This window comes from Anolis sagrei, chromosome 5, assembly GCF_037176765.1.
Source record: "Anolis sagrei isolate rAnoSag1 chromosome 5, rAnoSag1.mat, whole genome shotgun sequence".
NCBI lineage: Eukaryota > Metazoa > Chordata > Lepidosauria > Squamata > Dactyloidae > Anolis > Anolis sagrei.
In genome coordinates, this window is record NC_090025.1 from 49,773,382 (window position 1) to 49,796,228 (window position 22,847).

Genomic DNA, 22,847 nt, shown 5'->3' on the forward strand with positions numbered 1-22,847 from the left:
TGACTTGAGCCACACTGCTTCGCAGATAAACATATAAATACAACTGAACTGAAAATAGTCATAGCCAGTTGTGTCACCCCAGCACTTAATATTAATAGATATCACTCTATCATTATCCAATAGTGTATGGCATTTTCAACTGAGAAACATCTGCTAATATCCTCTTTCCTTTTCTTCACCAAAAATAGAATTACGCTATAACAAGATATATAAGATGCTGAATCATGGTTTTCAAGGGAAGGCTTGTCTTGGAAGATGAATATTGAGACAATTTCTTCACCTATTTAATTGCACACAAAAATGCTAACAAAAATATTAAAAATTAATGTTCTGGGAAGAAGGCAACAGCATCTTTGAGAAATAAATTCTATGTGATTGTTTTCAAGTATCCCTCAGGGCTCATAAGCCAACTCAGTATTTAAAAGTAGTAATTACAGCAGGTTTCTAACATGGGTAGTGGATTATATCTACTAAACATTTTGAACCTGTACACATGGAAAAAAGTAAAAGAACCCATGTCACACGATGGTTGGATTGTGTGATTTTAAGGTTTATACTGATACATTTTTAATTCCATGTTTTAATGTTAAATGATGTTGTGTTGTATGGTGTAATTGATAATTGTATGCTATTATTGTTATGTTAGGTTTCTGTATGTGAGACATTAAATTTTGCCATAATTATGTTGGAAACCGCTTTGAGTCCCCCACTGGAGTGAGAAAAGTGGTATACAAGCGAAGTAAATAAATAAATAAATGCATGTGTATAAACTATATATGATTACTTTCATTACAAACAGTACCACAGAACAATGTTATCAAAATGGCAGTCCCTGGACTGGTGTTGTTGGAGTCACCAACTAGAGAAGGTTTTTTTAAAGAAAGAATTATACTGAATGGGAACAGATTCAGTACCACTCCATGTCACACTGGGAAAAATAATTACTGGTCACCTATATCTGAAAGCCTGCAAAGAGGTAATCCAATACTCAAGCAAGTAGATAATGAAACAATATCCCCACTGTGTTCAACAGACTTTACTCCCACATAAAAATACAAAAACTATCATTGACCCAAGTCACCGACCTGTTATTGCTGTCTTGAGTGGTTGAGCAGACTGAGGCTGCCTACGTTCATCCTGAGGTTCCAAGATATCTCTGTATTTTGATACCATGAGGACTGAGATAAAATACACTACAGCCAGTGCCAAGAACTGGGCCTGCTTGTTATCCTCCTATATAAAAATATTTTAGGAATAAATATATAATCTATACAAAATAACTACACTCCATCACACACACCACTATTTTCTATGAACTTAAATTGCTCAAAGGTTTTGTAACTTGGTCACGCAAAGCAATAAAAACAGTTGCTATATTTCACTATACATTTTATCTGAACACATTCATTTGATATCTATGGGACCTTAAGAACCTCATCACATGGGGGGAGGGGGAAACTGTTGTAGAACGCTGCCAAGATGCAGACAGGACAAAACCCATTACATGACACAGGGCTATTCCGTCAGGGCTCGGTCCTGGCTCCATACATGCTGTATCTTGGCAGTATGTTAAGATGCAACCTTGAGAAGACTGTGATTACCTGTGTTCCTATAAATTAAACTGGGGACAGCATGGGACGAAATTGGGGGCAGACGGGAAAAGGCATGAGATGGTATGGGGGTGATGCAAGGAACTGCCTGACAGTTTGCCCTGCTACCCCATGAATTTGCCCCATTGCCAGACTGATTCCCTCTCCATCCCCTGGATTATGGATCTCCATGCGATGAGGTCCTTATTTGCTATTAATCAGATTTGGTCTATATGCACAGTACAGGAACATGGAGGATAGGGCTGGGCGGTTTCGTTTCGTTACTTCGTAATTCGTTAATAATTCGTTAATTTTTTCAATTACAAAACGATAACGAACCATTCTGGAGCAATTATTTAAAAAAACGAATTTTCAAAAACGTTTTGTAAATGCTTCGTATTTCGATATTGTATTCGTTTCGTTATTGTTTTGAGGTCGTTTCGTTATTATTTCCGCATGTCTGGGCCAGTTTTATGGTTTAATTAGTGAAAAAATTTTATAATATCACACCAACAGTCAACAACAGAGGGAGAGGGAAGCTTCAGAAGGTTTTGGAGGTTTTTTAGCGTATTTCGCGGTCGCGTCCGCCATTAACGAATCGATTCGTTATTGTTTCGGAAATCGATTCGTTAATTTTTTACCATTTACGAAATTTCATAAATATCGAACTTTTTAAAAGGAAAATTTTGTAATTATTTTAAATATCGAAACAAAAAAAACCCCAAATACAAATCGATTTTAGAAACAAATTTTTCCATTGTTACCCAGGCCTAATGGAGGAATACTGAGCTAGCAGAATACAATAATATAGAAATCTGAATGATCTGCTACAGAGAATTCTTTGCACAAAGAAAACTAGGATAGCAGTGAGAAAGGTTCTAAGCAAGCATTCCCTATATTGGACTGTTCTTTTAATACAGTTTAAATATGCATGTCTTAATGATGCATTTACAACTGTTATCATCTGTCTGAAAAGCTGGAAGATGTTGAGAGAAGGGTAAACAAAAGGTATGAAAGTCAAGCCCCATGAAGAGTGGCTTAAGGAGCTGAGTATGTTTAGCTTGGAAAAGAGGAGCTTAAGATGAAACACGAGGACCATATTTAAATATCTGAAAGGATGTCATATTGAGAAGGGGGCAAGCTTGTTTTCTACTGCTTAAGAGACTAGGACATGGAACAACAGAGTCAAATTGAAGGTAAAAGGTTTCACCTAAACATTAGGAAGAACTTGCTGGTGGTAAGAGCTGCTCAACAACAGAATATGTCATCTCATAAGGTGGTGCAGTCTCCTTCCCTGGCGGTTTTTAAACAGAGGATGAATGGCCTCTATCTGGAGTATTTTGATTGTGTGTTCCTGCAAGGCAGGTGGTCTCTTCCAACCTAGGATTCTATTATTCAGAACCTTCATCAAATTCTACAGCATCTGTAGCTCAAACTTCATCCTGGGTGTTATTTGTACCATTACCTATATGTAGTTCTATGCTAAATTTGGCGATAGAAAAAGCCCTTTATCTCTTGCTACATGATGATTATTGGCAAATGATGAGGTGGCCTGCTGCACAGTTCTGCTGGACTTCTCAGTGGCATTGAATACCACTGTCTTTGGTATTTTCTGAGATAAGTGGCTTACAGGGAGACTTGCAAAACCATTTTCTTGTGATTCCAAAACGTTTTGACTGAAACTGCTCAGATGCTGATACTGGGAACTGCTGCATAAGCCCTAGTATTGTTGATTGTGCCAATTATTGCCTGGGAATATCAGTCAGTATTTGTGGGATGCCTCATTACTCATGATATTCATCCCCTCTCCTCCCCCTGCCCTTCCTCCCACATTGGAAACTGGTTCAATGGGACTATGGAAGGTTGCTTTGATTTAGCGAGGGACTGAATGCTGGAAAACTATCTGAAACCAGAGACCTCTTAAATCAGAAGACAAGTGTGTACTAGATAGCCGTCTTTATGAACAGTGGGTTTACAGCTTGAGATGGTCTTTGTTCCAGTACTGATCTGAGAAAATAAAGTGGATGTGGTGGCAAAGAGTGCTTTCATTTAGCATTAGTTGCAGCACCAGTTTACACTATTTTTATGACACCATTTCTTCTTGAAATTACTATAAAATATTCTCTATGTGCATATCCTTAAAAAGGATTTTAAAGTTACAGCAAGACTATGCAATTTATAGATGATTTAACTTTTTTTAAACTTCAATTCAAATATGCTCATTTTTATCTATGAAGCCTAGGACACTTTGGACACAAAATATCTGAAAAATCACATCTTTCAGTACAAACCTGTTTGATTGTCATGAGAAGTGATATTTTAGCCTAGTGGCAAGAAGAAAAGTAGAAGGACCCTTGTCTTGATAGTCCTCTCTTTATCATGTTTCAGAAAGGTGAATTTTAACAACTAAATGGCTTGTAACATTTTTTTTCTTTCTAAAGCCCATCAACCTTTAGAAACAAATGAACAGTTTTAAATGAAACAATTTGATAATAGGAAATTGGATCAGGAATAAAGAGGGTATTTCTGTATGCTGTAAAACATAAAGTTATACATTGGGAAATTCAAGGACCAAGTCCAAAAGTGGAACACTGCTTATAAAGATGAAGCCACTTGCAGGAGCAGCATTTTATGTGAAGCTAAAGCCTTTTAGAAGACCCCAAAATCTTGGTTTCCTCTTCCCACAGAGTTTTATGATTCCCATAGATAGATTCTGGCACTATATTGGTTCACAAAATCAATTAACAAAATTCAGTGTGTATACCAAGTTTTGTAACTCACTATGTCTCTGAATACCACCGCACGAAGCCGATTAATATCCATATCTTGAAGAAGTCTGTCAATATCTCTTATTGGAGAAATCCCTCCGGTTACAATATCAACTGGACTCTGTTCAGAATAAAACAGAGTAAAAATCATTTTATTTTGGGGATAAAATAATAATATTTTACCACTTCCTTGCTATTACAAAAGCAAATAATAATAATTAATAATGATGATGATGATGATTATGATGATGATAAACAAACTTTATTTTTAACCCATCCTCTCTCCCCGAAGGGACTCAGGGAGACTTCCAAATAAAAACATTCAATGCAGTGTACAATCATAAAAATTAAAACATTTACATATACAATTAAAACAGATCAAATGACTTTGGCTAAAAAGATATAAATAGATCAGTCAGGCATCACAGATAATACAATTAGACAGTTTAAAACTGTATAAAAATATTAAAGTATCGCTCTTCGATAAATTAAGTGATCATTGTCAACTTCACTGACTTCATCCACTAGGAAGGAATCAATGATATTATTAATCCTCCTCTCCATAAGCCAGAGAACAGAAATAAATGTGTAATTCTTTCTTGAAATGTAAGTAGATCAATAGGTTCCCGCTGTTACCCCTGGGGGGAAGTTAACGGCGCTCCATGCAGTCATGCTGGCCATATGACCTTGGAGGTGTCTATGGACAACTCCGGCTCTTCGGCTTAGAAATGGAGATGAGCACCACACCCCAGAGTAAGACATGACTGGACTTAATGTCAGGGGACAACCTTTACCTTTATCTTTTAACGATACTACACTGTTGCAACGAGAGCAACTGGGATCGCAAATCCCTCTTATAGTGCCGACACTTATAAAATATGATTTTCTGTGGGCAAGCAAATAGCAACTACTGTATAGCATATGTTCTGTATCAGAAACTAGAGCTCATGTGGTCTATCCAATGCAGTTTTCTGAATCAGCACCCCAAATAACCAAACCAAATCTAAATTTGACCAAAAACTGATTTGCAACCCTTTTGGCACTAATGTTGGAAAGTGGTCCCTGGTCAAAAAAAAGGTGGGGACCAATGTTTCTCAACCTGTGGGTCCCCAGATGTTTTGGCTTCCATCTCCCAGAAATCCTAACAGCTGGCAAATTGGCTGGGATTTCTGGGAGTTGTAGGCCAAAACACTTGGGGACCTACAGGTTGAAAACCAATGTTATAGATGAAAGTGTATCCAACAGTATGCACAAACATTAAGGAGACACATTTTACAAACGATTGCACTGTGATAAAAAACTTGAAAAAAGAAAATGTATTTAATCCATATTTGGTTCTGTTCTTTCTCTTTTCTCTGAAAAATGACTGCACTTATAAGTTGAACTAGTACATATACAGTTTAAAATGAATTTTCATTCCATTCAAATGCCACATTTTTCTCTCCAGTTACTACACTGTTTTTTTTAAAGAAGCTCCAGAGACTTATCCATCAGGTTACAGAGATAACAGTATCAACATCTGCCTGCGTTTAATGTCAGAGGATACTTGCCTTTGCTCCAGACTTTCCTGCCGCTATCAGGCTTTGTGCTGTTTTCTGACACTTAACATTTTCTCCACTAGGTTTCATTAGAGCATGCTGCTGCTGACACTCCAAACAATTTCTGACTGCTACTGCACACACTGAAATGAAAGAATACAGAACACACTTAAAAGATCATTTGAGGATTTATTGCAAAAAAGAAAAATGAATCTCAAATGTTGCAGTTCTAATCTAAACAAAACTAAGAAGGGCAGGATAAGAGAATAACATCTCAAAGCAAGAAGAATTCCATCTTCTTCCATCCCCAAATCAAGTTATTTTAAAGAAACATATAATAACTTCAATGGACCATTTTATTCCTTATAGAGCAATGTAAAATGTCACTAGAGTTTGTATTAATATTTTAATTCACTTTGGCTAGAAACTAGACTTTCCATGCCTGCAATAGCAATTGTGAAATGCTCATTCTGGATGAAAGGGAAAGGCAATTTTTTTTTTGCTGCTTATCCTATTCCTGCATATCTTCTGAAAAGATAGTTTTCAAAGCAGCAAAGAGTATTAGTGGAAATTACCTATGCAATAACACAGGTCAACAAAAAATGTCTTGGTGTCTTGGTTTTTAGGCCTGTTCCTGGGGTTATTTGGGGTGCTGATACAGAAAATTGCATTGGACAGACCACATCAGCTCTAGTTTCTTAGATATGGTTATCATGATGGGCAAGCAGATGGTATATGTTCTGTATCTCAAAAACTAGAGGTGATAGAGGGAAACTGGTCCATTTTGTAATCAGCAGATCAAATATACCAAGAAACAGGTCTAATATTTGAGGCACTAAATGTGTGTTGGCCAATGCAACAGATTCTATCTTCATAGGGGAAAGGCTGAATTCAATCTAATGTGTATATGTATCTGAGTCACAAAGGATAAGTTAAGAGCTCTCATTAAGTACAACCATGGATGTACAACATAAGACAATGCTTCCCTGTGTCACTACAATGGCATATCATCATTATAGGCAATTGTCTCAGTGCAAAAATTTAAAACCAAAATCCTCGTATCCTTCTGTTTTATGGAAGAATATATTCTATTTATTATACAGGATTTTAGACTGGTATTTTTAAATTTGTGCCACACCATCCCTTCATTCCAGAGAGGATTTCTGAGTTATGTATATTTTTAAAAAATCAATAGTACCCATAAAATGTAAACATAGAGGGGCAAATATTTCAGCCGACATCAAAAATATTTATTTAAATGCCAAAATACATATGTTTCAATGTTATTGAAAGAAACACATGGGCATATAAAAATGACTAAACCTAGCATTGATACAATTTTGGCACCAACAAACTTCCTGTGGTAGGGAGTTCCAAAGTTGGAGCCCTGTCATAAACAAGGATGTTTCTTATGTCATTCTCTGATGCCTTTAGCCCACAAAAGAGATTGTTATTTTGGTCTGATGCTTTCAGGGGCTCAAATGTGGAGTAATCCAAGTGATTCACTAATATCATATCAAATAATCCTTACAAAGGCACCTTAGGATAGGAATACTATTGGCAGATATCTTCGGTTGACAGATTGTTAGGTTACCTAAGAAAACTTAGAAAGATATTTTGTCTATGCTGGTTTCTGACAGCAACCTTCCATCTTATATCTGCAGTCTGCATGGAATTAGTACTTAGAATTTAAGTAATATTAGAATTAATTACATTGTGTTTCATACCACAACTGAGGCTACCTTCATGTAAATATTCTAAAATAATTATCCATCAAAATGTGCAGTAAAGCTAAACAATTCTTTTTTTCTTACCCAGGCGAAGACACTGTCGTAAAATTCCACCAGATGACATATTTTTCTCTGATTCAATTTCAGTAAATCCAAGAGAGCTTGCAAATATTAGTACATCCACAAGGCTAATTAATCTTTGGAGGAATGCAACAGACGCTTCTATTGACAGTCCTTGAGTTGGCTCAATATTTTCTAATTCATGCTGCATAATGAAACATTAAAAATAGCCTTCATTTCTACAGGTTTCCCAATAATCCATTATCATAACCTAATAATACTATCATTTGGTGTCTGTAAATTGGAAGTAGCTTTTTGAACACTCATCAGAAATGCCAAAGACCAATGTAACCATTTCTATTGTCAGTTATCTCCAAATGACCACACACCAAAAAGCTTTATTTAAATGAAGAGCAGTTTATTTTCTAACATGCTAGAATGCATTAGCCAAAGGCTGTAGCCATTTTATTTGCTTGGGAGCTAGTAACCTTTGTAACTTTATTTGAGCATGGACACAAGACCAAAGAAAAGGAGGGATAAAATCGAATCAATAGTCCAAAACATACATTGGAAAGTGAAGATAGTAAGATTAACATTAAATGTCAGTTGAAAAATTTCCATCAGCTCTATATTATCTGACTGTACTACACAACAAATACATCCACTATATACTCAGATAACTACAACATGTACTGATTTTTAAAAAATGATTAACTAAATTTCTGCCCTCGCTATTTTACAAATTTGCTGCTGCAGTATTATGCTTTCTCTCCCGCTGTACTGATATTTGTGATTTTAGTTTTATTATTATTATTATTTGATTGTATTACAATTACATTTTTGTGACTCCCAATGTTTTATAGCTAATGGGGGTATAAATAGTCAATAGTTTCTACAAAGAAATGAGAAATCCAGTATAGTGGATTAAGTGTTGAACTTTTTTTATCATGTCAGAAGTGACTTGAGAAACTGCAAGTCACTTCTGGTGTGAGAGAATTGGCCATCTGCAGAGACATTGCCCAGGGGACGCCTGTGGGAGGCTTCTCTCATGTCCCTGCATGGGAAGCTGGAGCTGACAGACAAGAGTTCACCCCATCTCGTGAATTCCAACAGCTAACCTTCAGGTCAGCAGTTCAGCCAGCACAAGGGTTTAACCCATTGTGCCTAGAACACAAAGTCCCCAGGTTTTGCCTCTCTGCTTGGCCATAGGAACCCACTGAGTGGCTTTGGGCAAGTTATACTCTCCCAGCCCCAGAGGAAGGAAAGGACAAACTTCTTCTAAAAAATTCTGCTAAGAAAACCCTGTTAGGTTTGTCTCACGGTAGCCATATGTCATAAATGACTTGAAGGTACACAACAACAACATGGTCAAGTTCCTGTAAAATTACCAAAGCGTGTCGTTACACAGTTATCCATGAACAATGTGCGTCTGAGTCACAGCTTTGATGAAAAAGAACGATTCCCAGAGTCTAGTCCCCCTGGTATTTTGGACTTCAACTCCCAGAAGCCAATGAGCAGAGATTCTGGGAACTAAAGTCCAAAACACCTGGAAGCCCAGACTGGATAAAAAGGTGAGAATGAATAAAGTAATTTGATGAAATGTCTTTTTAGGTACCATAAATGGAAAATTGTAAATTACTTCAAGAAAAAAGATACATAGTGCAAGAACAATCTCTAACAAAATTGAAATTATATCTTGTATTTTTGAAAGAAATTGAAAACAATGTTGATAGATCTGTGGTCTGAAAGGTACAGAAGAGGAACTGGTAAGCCCCTTACAAAGACAGCCAAAACACAATTTAGCATCATATGCGAAACAAGTTGGTGTTAAAACATTTTATTTATGTCAACAATGGAAGAAAGGCTGAGAGTGAAAAATGCCCCCAGACCTCAAGGAACTGCTACAGAGCTTCTACCAGAACTTTGGAGTGATTTATTCTATTTTACCTTTACTAAATCTAAGCAGATGCAGCAGTTGCGTTAAGAAGCATGGCCATTTGCAAAAGTAGGAAGAGGTCAGATGGGGCTGGTAATGCAAAATCCAAAATGGGCCACCACTTCTAATCTGAGGGTGCAGTCTAAACTTCCTTCTTACAACTGACTAAAAGTCTTATGTATTTAGCCTGAAACAATTTATGTATTTAGCCTGAAACCATCAAGCTCAGTCAGAACACTATAAAAAGTATGGGCATTTGGAACAGAAAGGAAAGAGGCCATATCTAGGTTCCTCTTCTCCTAAATAGAACTGAATTGGACTAGTGTGGTGGTTCTCAACCTGTGGATCCCCAGGTGTTTTGGCCTACAACTCCCAGATATCCCAGTCAGTTTATCAGCTGTTAGAATTTCTGGGAGTTGAAGGCCAAAACATCTGGAACCCACAGGTTGAGAACCACTGGACTAGAGGGAGGTCTACTCAGAAATCCAGAAGGTCACAGTGAGGTTAAGATAGCACCACTAATTTGCTTGGCTTTGCTCGTCATACAGTTCCCTTTTTTTGTCCCAGCACAGCAGGAAACAATTTCCCCAGAACATGAGAGTCAAACCACTATATGAAAGGCATCCTCCTAGAAAGCATCACTTCTACATTAGAAACTCCATTTCTTACCGTAGCTGATGTAGCAGCAGAAAGCAAAGGCAATATGCCACCACAAGCCATAATCATATTATCCATTACTTGAGAGATGAGATGAATTGTGTTATGTACAAAGATGACATTGTCACTGCTATTCACAAAGTCCATCACAGTCTTGGTGGAATGGCTAGCCAAAAAGCAAAACACAACATAAAAAACACATAACACAGGTAACTTCAGCTGTATTTTTAGAAAGTAATTTTTATGCCCTTATTTAGCTAAATGAGCCAGAATGTCTCCTGGAGCCAAGAACCACAGATCAGTATCCTCAACTGTCAATGCACCTTTGTCTTGACCTGAAAATGCCCTTTCCTTATGCTTCTAATCCTCTCCAGAACACCAACTGGCAACTGTGTCTAAGTGTGTGGTGAATAATTATTTATTATTATGAAGTCTGATTATCTACTGCAGCAAAAGACACTGTATAAATCATCAGTGTTAAGTTCCCCTTGAGATATAAACTAGATCTGAACTCAAGTCTCTTAAGAGGAAACCAGTATCATGCAAAGAACTCATAAGCTTTGTCTTTTGAGCATACTTATTTTAAAGATATAGAAAATATAAGGAAATTTAACACATTGACTTCCATCCATGGCTTTCTCTAGGGCACCTGTAACATGTCTAATTCAGTCCCAATGGTATACTTTATGAAATAATTGTTTATACTTAAAAGAGAGAGCAACAAACAAAGGGAAATAATAATAATAATAATAATAATAATAATAATAATAATAATATTTATTTGTATCCCACCCTATCTCCCCATGGAAACTCAGGGTGGTTTCAAACATGGTAACAGGGAAACATTCAATGTCTATATAAACAAAAAACTAAACATTTAAACAAAAGACCATTTTAAACATTGTACAGTAAGTTAAAATAAACAGTATTAAATAATTATCATTAAAAACATTTTTTAAAAACCAGCCGAGGTAAAGTAACATATCAGTTCTTTTCCGTTCCATTTAATTTGTGCTATGAGCTTTATACCTCTTTCACATTATATGCTTGAAAGCATAACAATGTTTTAAGTTGTTTCTTAAAGGAGAGGGAGGGGGCTATTTTGATCTCCTTGGGGAGGTCATTCCAAAGGCAGGGGGCGACTACCAAGAAGGCCCTCTATCTCGTTCCCACTAGCCATGCTTGAGATGGGGGTGGGACTAAGAGTAGGGCCTCCTCCTTAGAAAACTTTATAGTTTCTGCTCCCAGCATGTGTATTGCACAAGGAATTACATTTAAATATGTTGAACTGTGTTTTTCAAAAACAGCATCCTTTATGCATTATGGGACAAAGGGCTACATTTAGTTTCAAATTGAGTAGCTTCATGGAAATACTTAGGACTCCTTAGTCACCACTTCCATGGGTTCCATTCTTTTTAATGTATCTAATTTACTAAAAGCAAATACTCCATTTAGACCAGGCATGGGTGAACTAAGACCCGGGAGCCAGATTTGGCCCTCTGGGTAATTACCTCAGGCCCTTCTCATTCTCCCTGTCCTCTGACATAAGGACACAGCAGTCAAAAAGATGGGGGAGGAAGCTACACAGCAGCAAAGAGCCCTCCGGAGCACTCTCAGCCACTGCATGCCTCACCCTCTTCCTGGCATAAGGACTGTGCAAGTGGCCCCATCCTTATGCCGGGAGGACAGCTCAAGGGAGGCATGTGGTGGCTGAGAGTCCTCCGGAGCACTCTCAACCACTGCCTGTTACACGCTCCTCCTGCCATAATGCCAAGAGGACAGCACGAGGATTGGGGGAGGATGTGTCCTACCTTCCTCCCAGCATAAGGATAGGGCAAGCAGTCCCATCCTTTTGCTGGGAGAACAAACTGAGGATGACCCAGGCCCTGCCCCCTCCTGGCTCACGTCTCTCGGACCCTACCTCTCATGGGTCCACCCAACATGTGAATGGCCCCCCTCCCTCCTGACCCGGCCCTCCCAGCCAGCTGGCAATGCAGCCACAAGGCAAAAAAAATTGCCCATGCCTGATTTAGACCAAAACAAAAAATGGATGGAAAAGCAATAACCTATTGCTTCTGGGTATTGATAAATTTGGAAATGGAGAAAAATAATTTTGTAATATTTCATAGAGCACACACCAGTTTTCATAGAGTGCATTACCTTCTCCACATCTGTACATCTGTTTCTATTGAAAAGAGGAGGTCTGTGAGCAACCGTTGATGCATTTGTGACCATCGAAATTCAGGAATACGGAACATGGTAGACCTAGAATCCCTCCTTTGTCCATCTGACACAGCTCCTATACTTTGACCTGATGGTTCTTGTTGCCTAGATGTCTTCATAAATAAAATATACATTAAAAATCAAGCTGATTTCAAACTGAAAAATTCTAAGAGAAATCTAAGTTCAGGAAAACTGTTCATACCTAAAAACATGTGGGAATGACTAATTCTAGTGATGGCAATAAAGTCTTATGACTACTTCAAAATGGTGACTAATTATATCAATTCTACACACTACAGAGCAATAACACCACCATCTCTGCCAGCCAAAACATGGATAAGCAGCAGCTAGGCCTTACCACATAGGGTGCATATATTGCTGCTGAATGTGATCTACCTCCTTTGAGGAAGTATGGTGTGGAATGATGGTAACCCATTGGAAGATGTCTCTGTAGGAAGGAAGCACTTAGGTATATCACTCTTTACTATCAAATCATTTAGCATCCCTGACATGAATGATGAAGGTTGATGAGTAAATAATATATTTTGCTTGTTGAGGTTTTAATTTATTGGCAAATATTATTGCATGGCAATCTATGTTATACACTTTGTGATCAACATGATACACTTGCCTAATAAGCTAGTGTATTTCTACGAAGTTTTAAATTTTGATTAGGCTATGGGGTTTTTTTTGCAACTAAGCAATGGTAGTCATTATAAAACATATATCTACTGAAAAGAGACTGGGTGGGGGAAAGTAATAAAGCCCTAAAAGTCATAAAACTTTATAATTTGATAAACATTTTAGACAAATTAAACAATTAATGCTGGTGCAAAACATACCTCAGGAATTGACCTAACAGGCTGATTTACTTCCAGTGTTGTATTTGACTTTAACTCCAATCTTTCGGTATCTGATGCAACGCTGGAAACATCAAGTTTAGCAATTTTCTTTTCTGAAGCCACAATTTCTGAAGTATTGGGAGGCATATTATCAGTAGTTGTTTTACTTTGGGGATGATCAGTATTTTCTTCGCTTATCTTCTCCACAGCATTTGAATTTGATTGATCTTTTCCATCACTTACTTCGGAAGCACTGACTACCAGCAAGGAATCTGGCTCTTGTTGTGTTTCCGCAGATGCCACAACACTTTTGGATTCTGAATCTGTTAAAATAGATTCTTTCAATGGTGGTATTGGTTGCGCTATCTGGATTTCCTCTGTGGTGTGTTCTTCATTAGTTTTAGGAGCAGATTCCTCTGAGGTAAATGGTAGGTTGCTCTCCTCTTTTAAATCAACAAAATCTTCTTCCTCCTCTTCCACTTCTGGTGTTAGTTTTTCTAATATCTCTGGGCTTTCAAGTGTCTCTCCATCTGTATTTTCTGAAGGTGTCTGTGCTTCAGAAACAGTTAAAATTTCCTCCTTGTGGTTTGTTTCAATTGTTTCAGTTGAAGTAGCTCCTGAATTCTGTTGAATAGTTTCAGGTGGTACGGGAAATTCTAAGTGAGTGTCTGTGTTTACATATGAGGATCCCTGATCATTTTCTTCATTCACTTTTGAGTTGGTTGGCTCCGCAAAATCAGATGATTCCTCCTCACCTCTTAGAGTACTGTTTTTGACATCATCATGTCCAACATCATTTCTAGAAATATCAATTTCTTTTATTTCCAAATGTTGTTGCCTTGCTGCGACTTCAACTTCTCTACTAGTGCCTGAGACAGTTCTAATTACGGTGGATGGACCAACACCACACTCTTCATCTTCTTTCTCCTGATATTCCCTGAACATTTGAGAAAGGTTTTCTTTGTGCATTTCAAAGGATACCTATAAAAATAAAAGTTCCAATTGGGTAAATAAAGTTTTAAAGGATCCTACAAGTTTTGACATAAAGTGATCTGCCCCAACTGATCATTCCAATATGTACAAGTTTCAGAGCAATATTATCATAGTGTACCACCAAACAGATTAATGCTGACTTGTATATTATCAATTGATTGATAATAAAAATCACTGTATTTAAAATTTTCAGTTCTCAGGAACAAAGATCCCACACTGTTTTCCGCAGACACAATGCTGAATGGTAGAATCTGGAATCAGCATTGAAAGTAGTCTTAAAATATTGGCAACTCAAGCCAAAATGGGTCATTCAAATAACACAACTCAAATCAGATTTAAGAAAGAATACAGGGTCATTACTATCAGGTCATTTTTCCTAGGGTCAGCCTTGTCTTCTCACACGTTACATATGCAGTCATGGTTCATATCAGGGATGATAGTCCATATATGAAGAATGCAGCTCTCTATCAAAGATCTCCCTTTCATGGATGTGGAGGAACTTGATACATAGTTAGATAACGATGGCTGCATGTACATACATACATTAATACAAAGACCCTCAACAAAATGGGGCAGACCCAAAAGTATAGGCTGTTAAGATAAATCTGTTCAATTACTTCTCAAAGACATTAACGTGTTAAAACTGTCATGGAAGAAACTCAATGAGATTACATCCCAAAAGACAGCTTTTATGTTTTAAGGTTTCGTAAGAAAACACAACTATCTGTCTCACTTGGAAAAAGAAGCATGGTTTCTATATCATAATGTCCACATTCTAGACTCAAAATCTTGGCTCTTAATTTGATTTTTTTTCATTATTAGTCCATTATTATACTGATAAGAATATTAAAGCATACACTGTCTGCCTCAAGATTAGAATCTCACAGAGTAACTCAATTTTAATATACTTTCCTGAAGCCCTATGCTGATAACTACACTGAATAATGAAATTAATTAAACTTATATTCTTACTCCCAGTAATGCAAAAGGAACTTCCCCAAAACCAACCAAATACACGTGTTTGTATAAAAGCACCATCTAAGTGTAAACACAAAATACTACATTAACAATCCAGGAGACATGATGATATCAACATAATATGAAGAATCTCCCGGATGAAAATGTGAGTTGTTCATATTGCATATACCATTGACAGCATCATAGAAAACAAACAAGGTGAAATTAACATGACACATCTAAATAACTAGATATCAAACTATTTCAGTCGAACAAAAGGCAATGGTTGTTTATTAAACGAAAGTGCAGCAATTTTTTTGTTGCTAGTTGGTATCAAGCATTCTTACACAATGTTTAGTTCAGCCCCTCTTTTCTATGTTAGTAATATATTTTCCCATTCCTTTTGACGAAAATGTGATGAGTTGAGAGATTTATAGTTCAAGGTTCCAAGATTCATTACCCAAAGTGATGCCTAAACACTGTAGAGTTTTTCATCAGCTAACTTGGTATCTGCAGCATTAAATATTCTCTTACGAAAACCAGTCTCAGAGCACTAAGTGTTTGGCAAAGAAATTCATGTACACGATTCAGTAACATATTACATATCCTGAAGCTGAATCTTACGAAAAAGGCATTGTTCTGGCGAAGACTTCTCCAAACCAGTACCTTTCAGATGTGTTATCCTACTGTCTAGGTGGGCTGACTATGGTGGAGAGGATGGGTAATGTATTACAACCCACAGGAAGGTACCATGATGGACAAGGCTGGTCTAACTGGTGCATGAATCACAAGAAAAACTACCTAACACTTAATTATAGATTCCTTAGCAACAAAGCATATGCCAATCACTAGTCTCTTCCTCATAACATACTACATATAACAAAGAAAAGGAAAATGATTGTGACAAGCTTTTGGAAATAAAATTAACCTCCAATTATCATGTTTTTATTTATTAAGTCATTTATATTACAAGTTTTTATTAAAAACTGAGATTAGGTTTGGTAATCAAAACAACTCTTTTATGTATTCACAAATATGGTGTAAAAAACCACTGCATTGTTCTGCGCCCCTAGTGACGCAGTGGGTTAAACCGCTGAGCTGCTGAACTTGCTGACCAAAAGGTCAGCAGTTGAAATCCAGGGAGCAGGGTGAGCTCCTGCTGTTAGCCCCAGCCTCTGTCAACCTAGCAGTTCGAAAACATGCAAATGTGGGTAGATTAATAGGTACAATTTCATCAGGAAGGTAATGGCACTCCATGCAGTCATGCTGGCCACATGACCTTGGAGGTGTCTACAGACAACGCTGGCTCTACAGCTTAGAAATGGAAATGAGCACCACCCAACCAGTAAGACACAACTGGATTTAATGTTAAGGGGAAACCTTACCTAATCTGGGTCAAGCTAAACATATCTAGTATTATAAAAATAATGTTTTTACATGTATTTATTTCATGTCAGAGAGATTGCAACTGCAAGTTGCTTCTGGTGTGAGAGAATTGGCCATCTGCAAGGACGTTCCCAGGGGGCTCTCTGATGTTTTACCATCTTGTGGGAGGTTTCTCACATTTCCCCACATGGGAAGCTGGAGCTGATAGATGGGAGCACACCTTTTGCTGCCAACCTTTCGGTCAGCAAAACCACTCTGCCTTTTATATTTGAAGACCACATAAAATGAAGAAATACTCTTGTCTGGAAGGTTAAACATATCTACATTCATTTGAAACATTAGATATTATTCCCTACTAAATGCTCACCTTAACTTCTAAATTCAAAACATTTGAACAGGAAAATAACACTAATGGTTATCTTTTTTAGAATTACAAAACACTGAGGGCCATACGCATCAGTGTATCACTCGTTCTTTCATTTTTCAAAAATAAAAACCAAAGTATGTTATTTGATTTTGAATCAGATTTCAAAAATTAACAAGGCAGAGTTTTTCATTATTTCAATGTTAGAATTGGATCAAAAATACAAAATGGAAAAAGGGGTTGCCGGACTAAATTTGATTTTAATATTTAATTTACCAGGTTTACAAGACCTGGTTTGATTGTCAATTTAAAAACAAAAGAACAAATGACACATAGATTGCAAAGACACATCTTAAGACCATGGGTATAGAGTTTGTTGGAACCAATTAGGAAGAAGGCCGTCTAATTTTCTATTAAATTTGCTCCATTTAACACTTAAATAGTGCTTATGTTGAATTATAGTTTTTACCGATAGGGAAATACACCCTAGTACAGAATTATGTGCTAACACTACATATTAATGTGAAGGCCCTGCTCTTGATTCCGCCTTCCTCGCAAGCACGACTGGTGGGGTCGAGAGACAGGGCCTTTTCAGTAGTGGCCACTCAGCTATGGAACTCCCTCCCAGGTGAAATTAGAGCAGCCCCCTCCCTCCTGATATTCAGGAATCAAGTAAAAATGTGGTTATGTGATCAAGGTTTCGGACAGCAAAGCTCGTAGTGAGATAAGATAATAAGGAATAGTAAATGGACCAATGGAATGACTATGGACTTGATCTTGGATGGCGTGATTTTAATAACTGTTTTTAAATCGTGTTGTTTATCAGTGGGTTTTAATATAAGTATATTATTGATGTTTAATTTTTAATGCTTTATGTCTAAATGTTATTTTATGTTTATGTTTTAATTTGGCTAGGTAAATTTATAAGTTATATGTTATTGTCTTGCTATTATCTTTTGGTTTCACCTGTGTGTACAGCATTGAATTTTGCCTTCATACTGTCAGAAACTGCTTTGGGTTCCCTTAGGGGGAAAAAGCAGTATATATAAATGTAGTAAATAAATAAATAGATGGTTGCCATCTAGCTTGCAACTTTTTTCCAATCCATTATCTACTCTCTGAAAAGTCATTTTTGAACCCTTTGCTTTTTATATGTCTAAAACTAGCTTTCTCAAAAGGAAGATATTTTCTTACAGAGAAAAAAAATTCAAAAGGTAAATTTGAAATAACTTTGAGACTATGAAGGTAGGCAAGCAATTTTCACACATACCTGTAACTGTTCATTTTGTATTTCCTTCTAGACATTTGCAGCTGGTAAGCTAATACTTTATAATGAATGACCAGATATTTCTTTAAATTAGCAAGCTAGAAGACCATTCATTAATCTTCACAATCATTTGATGCCTAATCTATAGCCATTTGCAGTATTCAGAAAGCGCCTATATGCATTACTAGTTAAAGACAGTCACAAGCTAATAAATACAACTTTCCCTCTTCTCATTAATTTTACCTTAATTTGACATTTAACATTTACTAATTGCTAAACAGGAAGATTAGAAGTCATTATACAAAAAGGTTATGGTGACATACTTGGCACAAGAACCACAATGCGTAGGATGAAAATTGAGCTATTTATGAAGACTTAACATTCGTTATTCCTCATATCTTGTGTACATTATATGGATGATGAACCCAAAATTCAGTGAGAGAGGCAACACAGCACCTTTTAAAAAATGCTACAAGATTTCCTGGAAATTAGCTTCTGTGCTGGTAAACTCCATCAATAAGCTATTCATAATTCCTGCAAATGTTACTATTTTTTATCCTAATGAGAGCTTTATTGACCTGTTTTTCCACCCTCCTAGGAGCAATGCTAACAGCTCAGGCCTGGAAACTCTCCATGCCATTCAGAAAACAAATCAACTTTGACTGGAGGCACCAATACCTGCTGATATCAATCCCAGGAAAATGAATCAGTCAAAGAAGAACAGAGGTACTGTACACACAAAAGCTTTTGCACATTCTGGCACTTTCCCCAACATAACAAATCATTTGGCCCCCATACCGGCAAGCTTCTTACAAGACAGATCAAAAGACTTTATTAAGTCCAAGCAATTTAGTTTAACTGTGAAAAGATAAATGAAGCTGCATTTTAATATTCCGTTAAAGGTTTTATTTTATTATGCCTATGCCATATATTTGATTGTTGGTGGATAATATTTTTTCAAGTGCTGTAAAACCAATCATGCCCACCAACTGTATTTTCATTATAATCATTGGATGAATGTATTTTCTGAACAGTGCCAAAGTAGTGAAATACACTAGAAATATTGATAATTTATCAGTGCTACATTTCCTGAAATAAACAATTCTGTTCTGAAAAGACAGGCATGTTTTCCCTCTCTGCCCTGATTCTCTGTGTCTGCATATCTTAGAGGCATGTGCACTGTAAGTGCATTTCTTTACCAATGCACTTTGTTTGCCTCTTTGCATCAATGTCTAGTCTGTTAGGCATATGTGTAAGAGAAAATTCAAAATCCCAGTTACAGTGTCAAAATCACATGCATATTTTATCAGTATACTGCCTTCTTATATCTTGAAAACTCAGAATGGCTTACTATTTAAAAATTAAATCCTAGAACCAGGGTACAGTACCGCATTTAAAACTATGGTCTAAGGGTAAGGAGGGAGCCCCTGGTGGTGCAGTGGGTTAAACCACTGAGCTGCTAAACTTGTTGACTGAAAGGTCGCAAGCTCGAATCCGGGGAGCAGCGTGAGCTCCTGCTGTCAGCACCAGCTTCTCCCAACCTAGCAGTTGGAAAACATGCAAACGTGAGTAGATCGATAGGTACCACTTCAGCGGGAATGTAACTGTGTTCCATGCAGTAATGCCGCCACATGACCTTGGAGGTGTCTATGGACAACACCAGCTCTTCGGCTTAGAAATGGAAATGAGCACCAACCCCAGAGTCGGATACGACTGAACTTAATGTCAGGGGAAAACCTTTACCTTTACCTTAAGGGTAAAGCAGAAAAATTTAGTGGGTCTGTGGACCAGTTACTCCTGGGAGCTGCAGAAAGTAAAATAAAATTCAAAAAAATGAAGGGAATTGTTGGAACTTGCCTTTTGTTTTTGAGATCTGATAATTTGGCATGGTGGTTTCAGTACCTAGGAGCAGACACTTCTCCCATGATGCCACCAGATGTGTCTATGAGGTTGGAAAACTGAGGTGTCTTCTAGAAGATCCCAAAATATGGGTAAATGTATATGGTAGAAGCTAGTCCTTGTGGACTTGAATTGTATGGGGATTTATAATATATGATGTAACAACCTTATTGAAGGTAGATTTGCCCAGATGGAAGACACTTATGAACGCTAAGCATTCTGCCTTGAAGTCCCACGATACATCTTTAAAATCTTCTCTGTTCAAGTTGACTAAAGAGGATGTGTTGGGGAATAAAGTGTAGTGGTTTTGTTGTTGTTTTGCATTACCACTGCAGTGTCAGAATTATTTTGAATTTAGTGCTAAATTGTTTTAGTCTTTCAGAAAGGAAACAGTTCTACACTTGCTAGTGGGACGATTTTTTCCTGAGTGACTTAATGGTTTTGTATGGTCTCTGGTCCACTCTTACATTTTAAACATATGTCGGATTCATTATTGAATCAAGCTAAACCTTGCTAAGGAAGCAAAATCTTTCCTGTTCATTAAATCACCAAAGATACCATTGGCAAATATCTTTCATGTTACTTCCTACCTGGAAAGGTGCCATCTGCATGAAAAGAAGGCACTGTGGTATTCAAATACCATTGCTTTCCTGAGTTATTGAATTCTTACTTACCTAGGCTTGAATCAAGCTCATATATCTTTGGGGGGATATAGAGAGTAGAAGGGGGAAACAACATTGCCAATTCTCTTAATATTCTGGGACTTCTCTTGGGAGCTACTGCAGTTTTCTATTTGGAGTGCTCCCATCTCTTCAGCTCAATCAGCCAGTATTCTTCCACCCTGAAAACCCTCATCATGTCTGATTTCAGAAGCTCAACAAGGCTGAGCCCACTTGGATGTGAAATCAACAGGGAATAATAAGAATCTGCAAGAAAAGCTAAGGAAGACTCCTGCCTGAAATTGTGAGTCCTGTCAGAGGCACCAATCGTGGGTTGGATGGACCACAGACCCTAAATAGGAACAAGCCTTTTTTTGTGTCATACGTTTCATAAAAATTACAACTGTCCAGAAATGTGCATATAGAAATGAATGGCAATCTTATCCACTACTCAAAAGCGGAAATGAGGAAGAAGTACAGCACATGTTCTTCTAGTCACTGGTGACTCCAGTCATGCTGTATGCAAGAATGCTAGAGAAGTGGCATCCAAGCCAGTTATACAAATACATGGCTACTCCCACGTTTCCCACAACCAATATAATGGGTTATACCTGGGGGTAGAAGATATTGTAAATTATTAAAATCATAGAATCATAGAATCAAAGAGTTGGAAGAGACCTCATGGGCCATCCAGTCCAACCCCCTGCCAAGAAGCAGGAATATTGCATTCAAATCACCCCTGACAAATGGCCATCCAGCCTCTGCTTAAAAGCTTCCAAAGAAGGAGCTCCACCACACTCCGGGGCAGAGAGTTCCACTGCTGAACGGCTCTCACAGTCAGGAAGTTCTTCCTAATGTTCAGATGGAATCTCCTTTCTTGTAGTTTGAAGCCATTGTTCCGTGTCCTAGTCTCCAGGGAAGCAGAAAACAAGCTTGCTCCCTCCTCCCTGTGGCTTCCTCTCACATATTTATACATAGCTATCATATCTCCTCTCAGCCTTCTCTTCTTCAGGCTAAACATGCGCAGTTCCCTAAGCCGCTCCTCATAGGGCTTGTTCTCCAGACCCTTGATCATTTTAGTCGCCCTCCTCTGGACACATTCCAGCTTGTCAATATCTCTCTTGAATTGTGGTGCCCAGAATTGGACACAATATTCCAGATGTGGTCTAACCAAAGCAGAATAGAGGGGTAGCATTACTTCCTTAGATCTAGACACTATGCTCCTATTGATGCAGGCCAAAATCCCATTGGCTTTTTTTGCCGCCACATCACATTGTTGGCTCATGTTTAACTTGTTGTCCACGAGGACTCCAAGAATCATTTCCTATTGTATGTATGGTTGTGAAATCTGAGCAGTGAAAAAATCTGATTGGAGGAAAATCAACTAATTTGAAATACGCTACTGGAAAAGAGTTCTATAGGTTCCGTGGACTGCTAAAAATCCAAATGAGCAAATCAATCCTCAACTCTCACTAAAAGCAAAGAAGACTAAATTAAGACTGACTTACTTTGGACATATCATAAGAAAATGAAGCTTACTGGAAAAGATGAAAATGTAGACACCAATAGGAAAAGAGGAGAGCTATGTAATTACTGGAGTGATTAAAGCAAGTAAGCCAGGCTCTTGAGTTTCCAAGATATTAGCAGAGTGGTTGATGACAGGATTTCAGATGTCTCTCATTCAAAGGATTGTCATAAGGCAAAGTTGATTTGACAGCAAGTAATAACAACTAAGCACATATGTCCACAAGCTATCCCTTACCAAAATATTGCGCCTTAACTGCTGTGTATGTGTGTGTTGTCTGTCAATTTGAAGATACCCCATGCATTTTTCATAGGGGTTTTGTAAGCAAGAAATATTAATGGTGGTTAACCATTGCCTTTCTCTAAAATATCACCTAGAACACCTTGCATTTTTGGTAGTCTCCAATCTAAGTGCTAAGCAGATATTGACTCCGCTAAGATTCCAAGATCAGACA

General features: G+C 37.5%; 1 protein-coding gene across 8 annotated transcripts in view; it reads right to left on the bottom strand.

The window, feature by feature from the left end:
- The window catches only part of LRBA (LPS responsive beige-like anchor protein), a 420,612-nt gene that overhangs the window by 311,169 nt on the left and 86,596 nt on the right, over window positions 1–22,847 (bottom strand). For 6 of the 8 annotated variants that reach the window (XM_060778851.2, XM_060778854.2, XM_060778853.2 and 3 more), the window contains exons 23-30: window positions 13,344–14,324; window positions 12,860–12,949; window positions 12,439–12,614; window positions 10,291–10,444; window positions 7,710–7,890; window positions 5,908–6,038; window positions 4,371–4,478; window positions 1,086–1,233 (exon numbers count right to left, since the gene is read on the bottom strand). In XM_060778851.2, coding sequence (XP_060634834.2) covers window positions 1,086–1,233; window positions 4,371–4,478; window positions 5,908–6,038; window positions 7,710–7,890; window positions 10,291–10,444; window positions 12,439–12,614; window positions 12,860–12,949; window positions 13,344–14,324 — 1,969 coding nt within the window. The remainder of the gene's footprint in view (window positions 1–1,085; window positions 1,234–4,370; window positions 4,479–5,907; window positions 6,039–7,709; window positions 7,891–10,290; window positions 10,445–12,438; window positions 12,615–12,859; window positions 12,950–13,343; window positions 14,325–22,847) is intronic. The other 2 variants (XM_060778857.2, XM_060778855.2) reach the window with 1 other exon arrangement.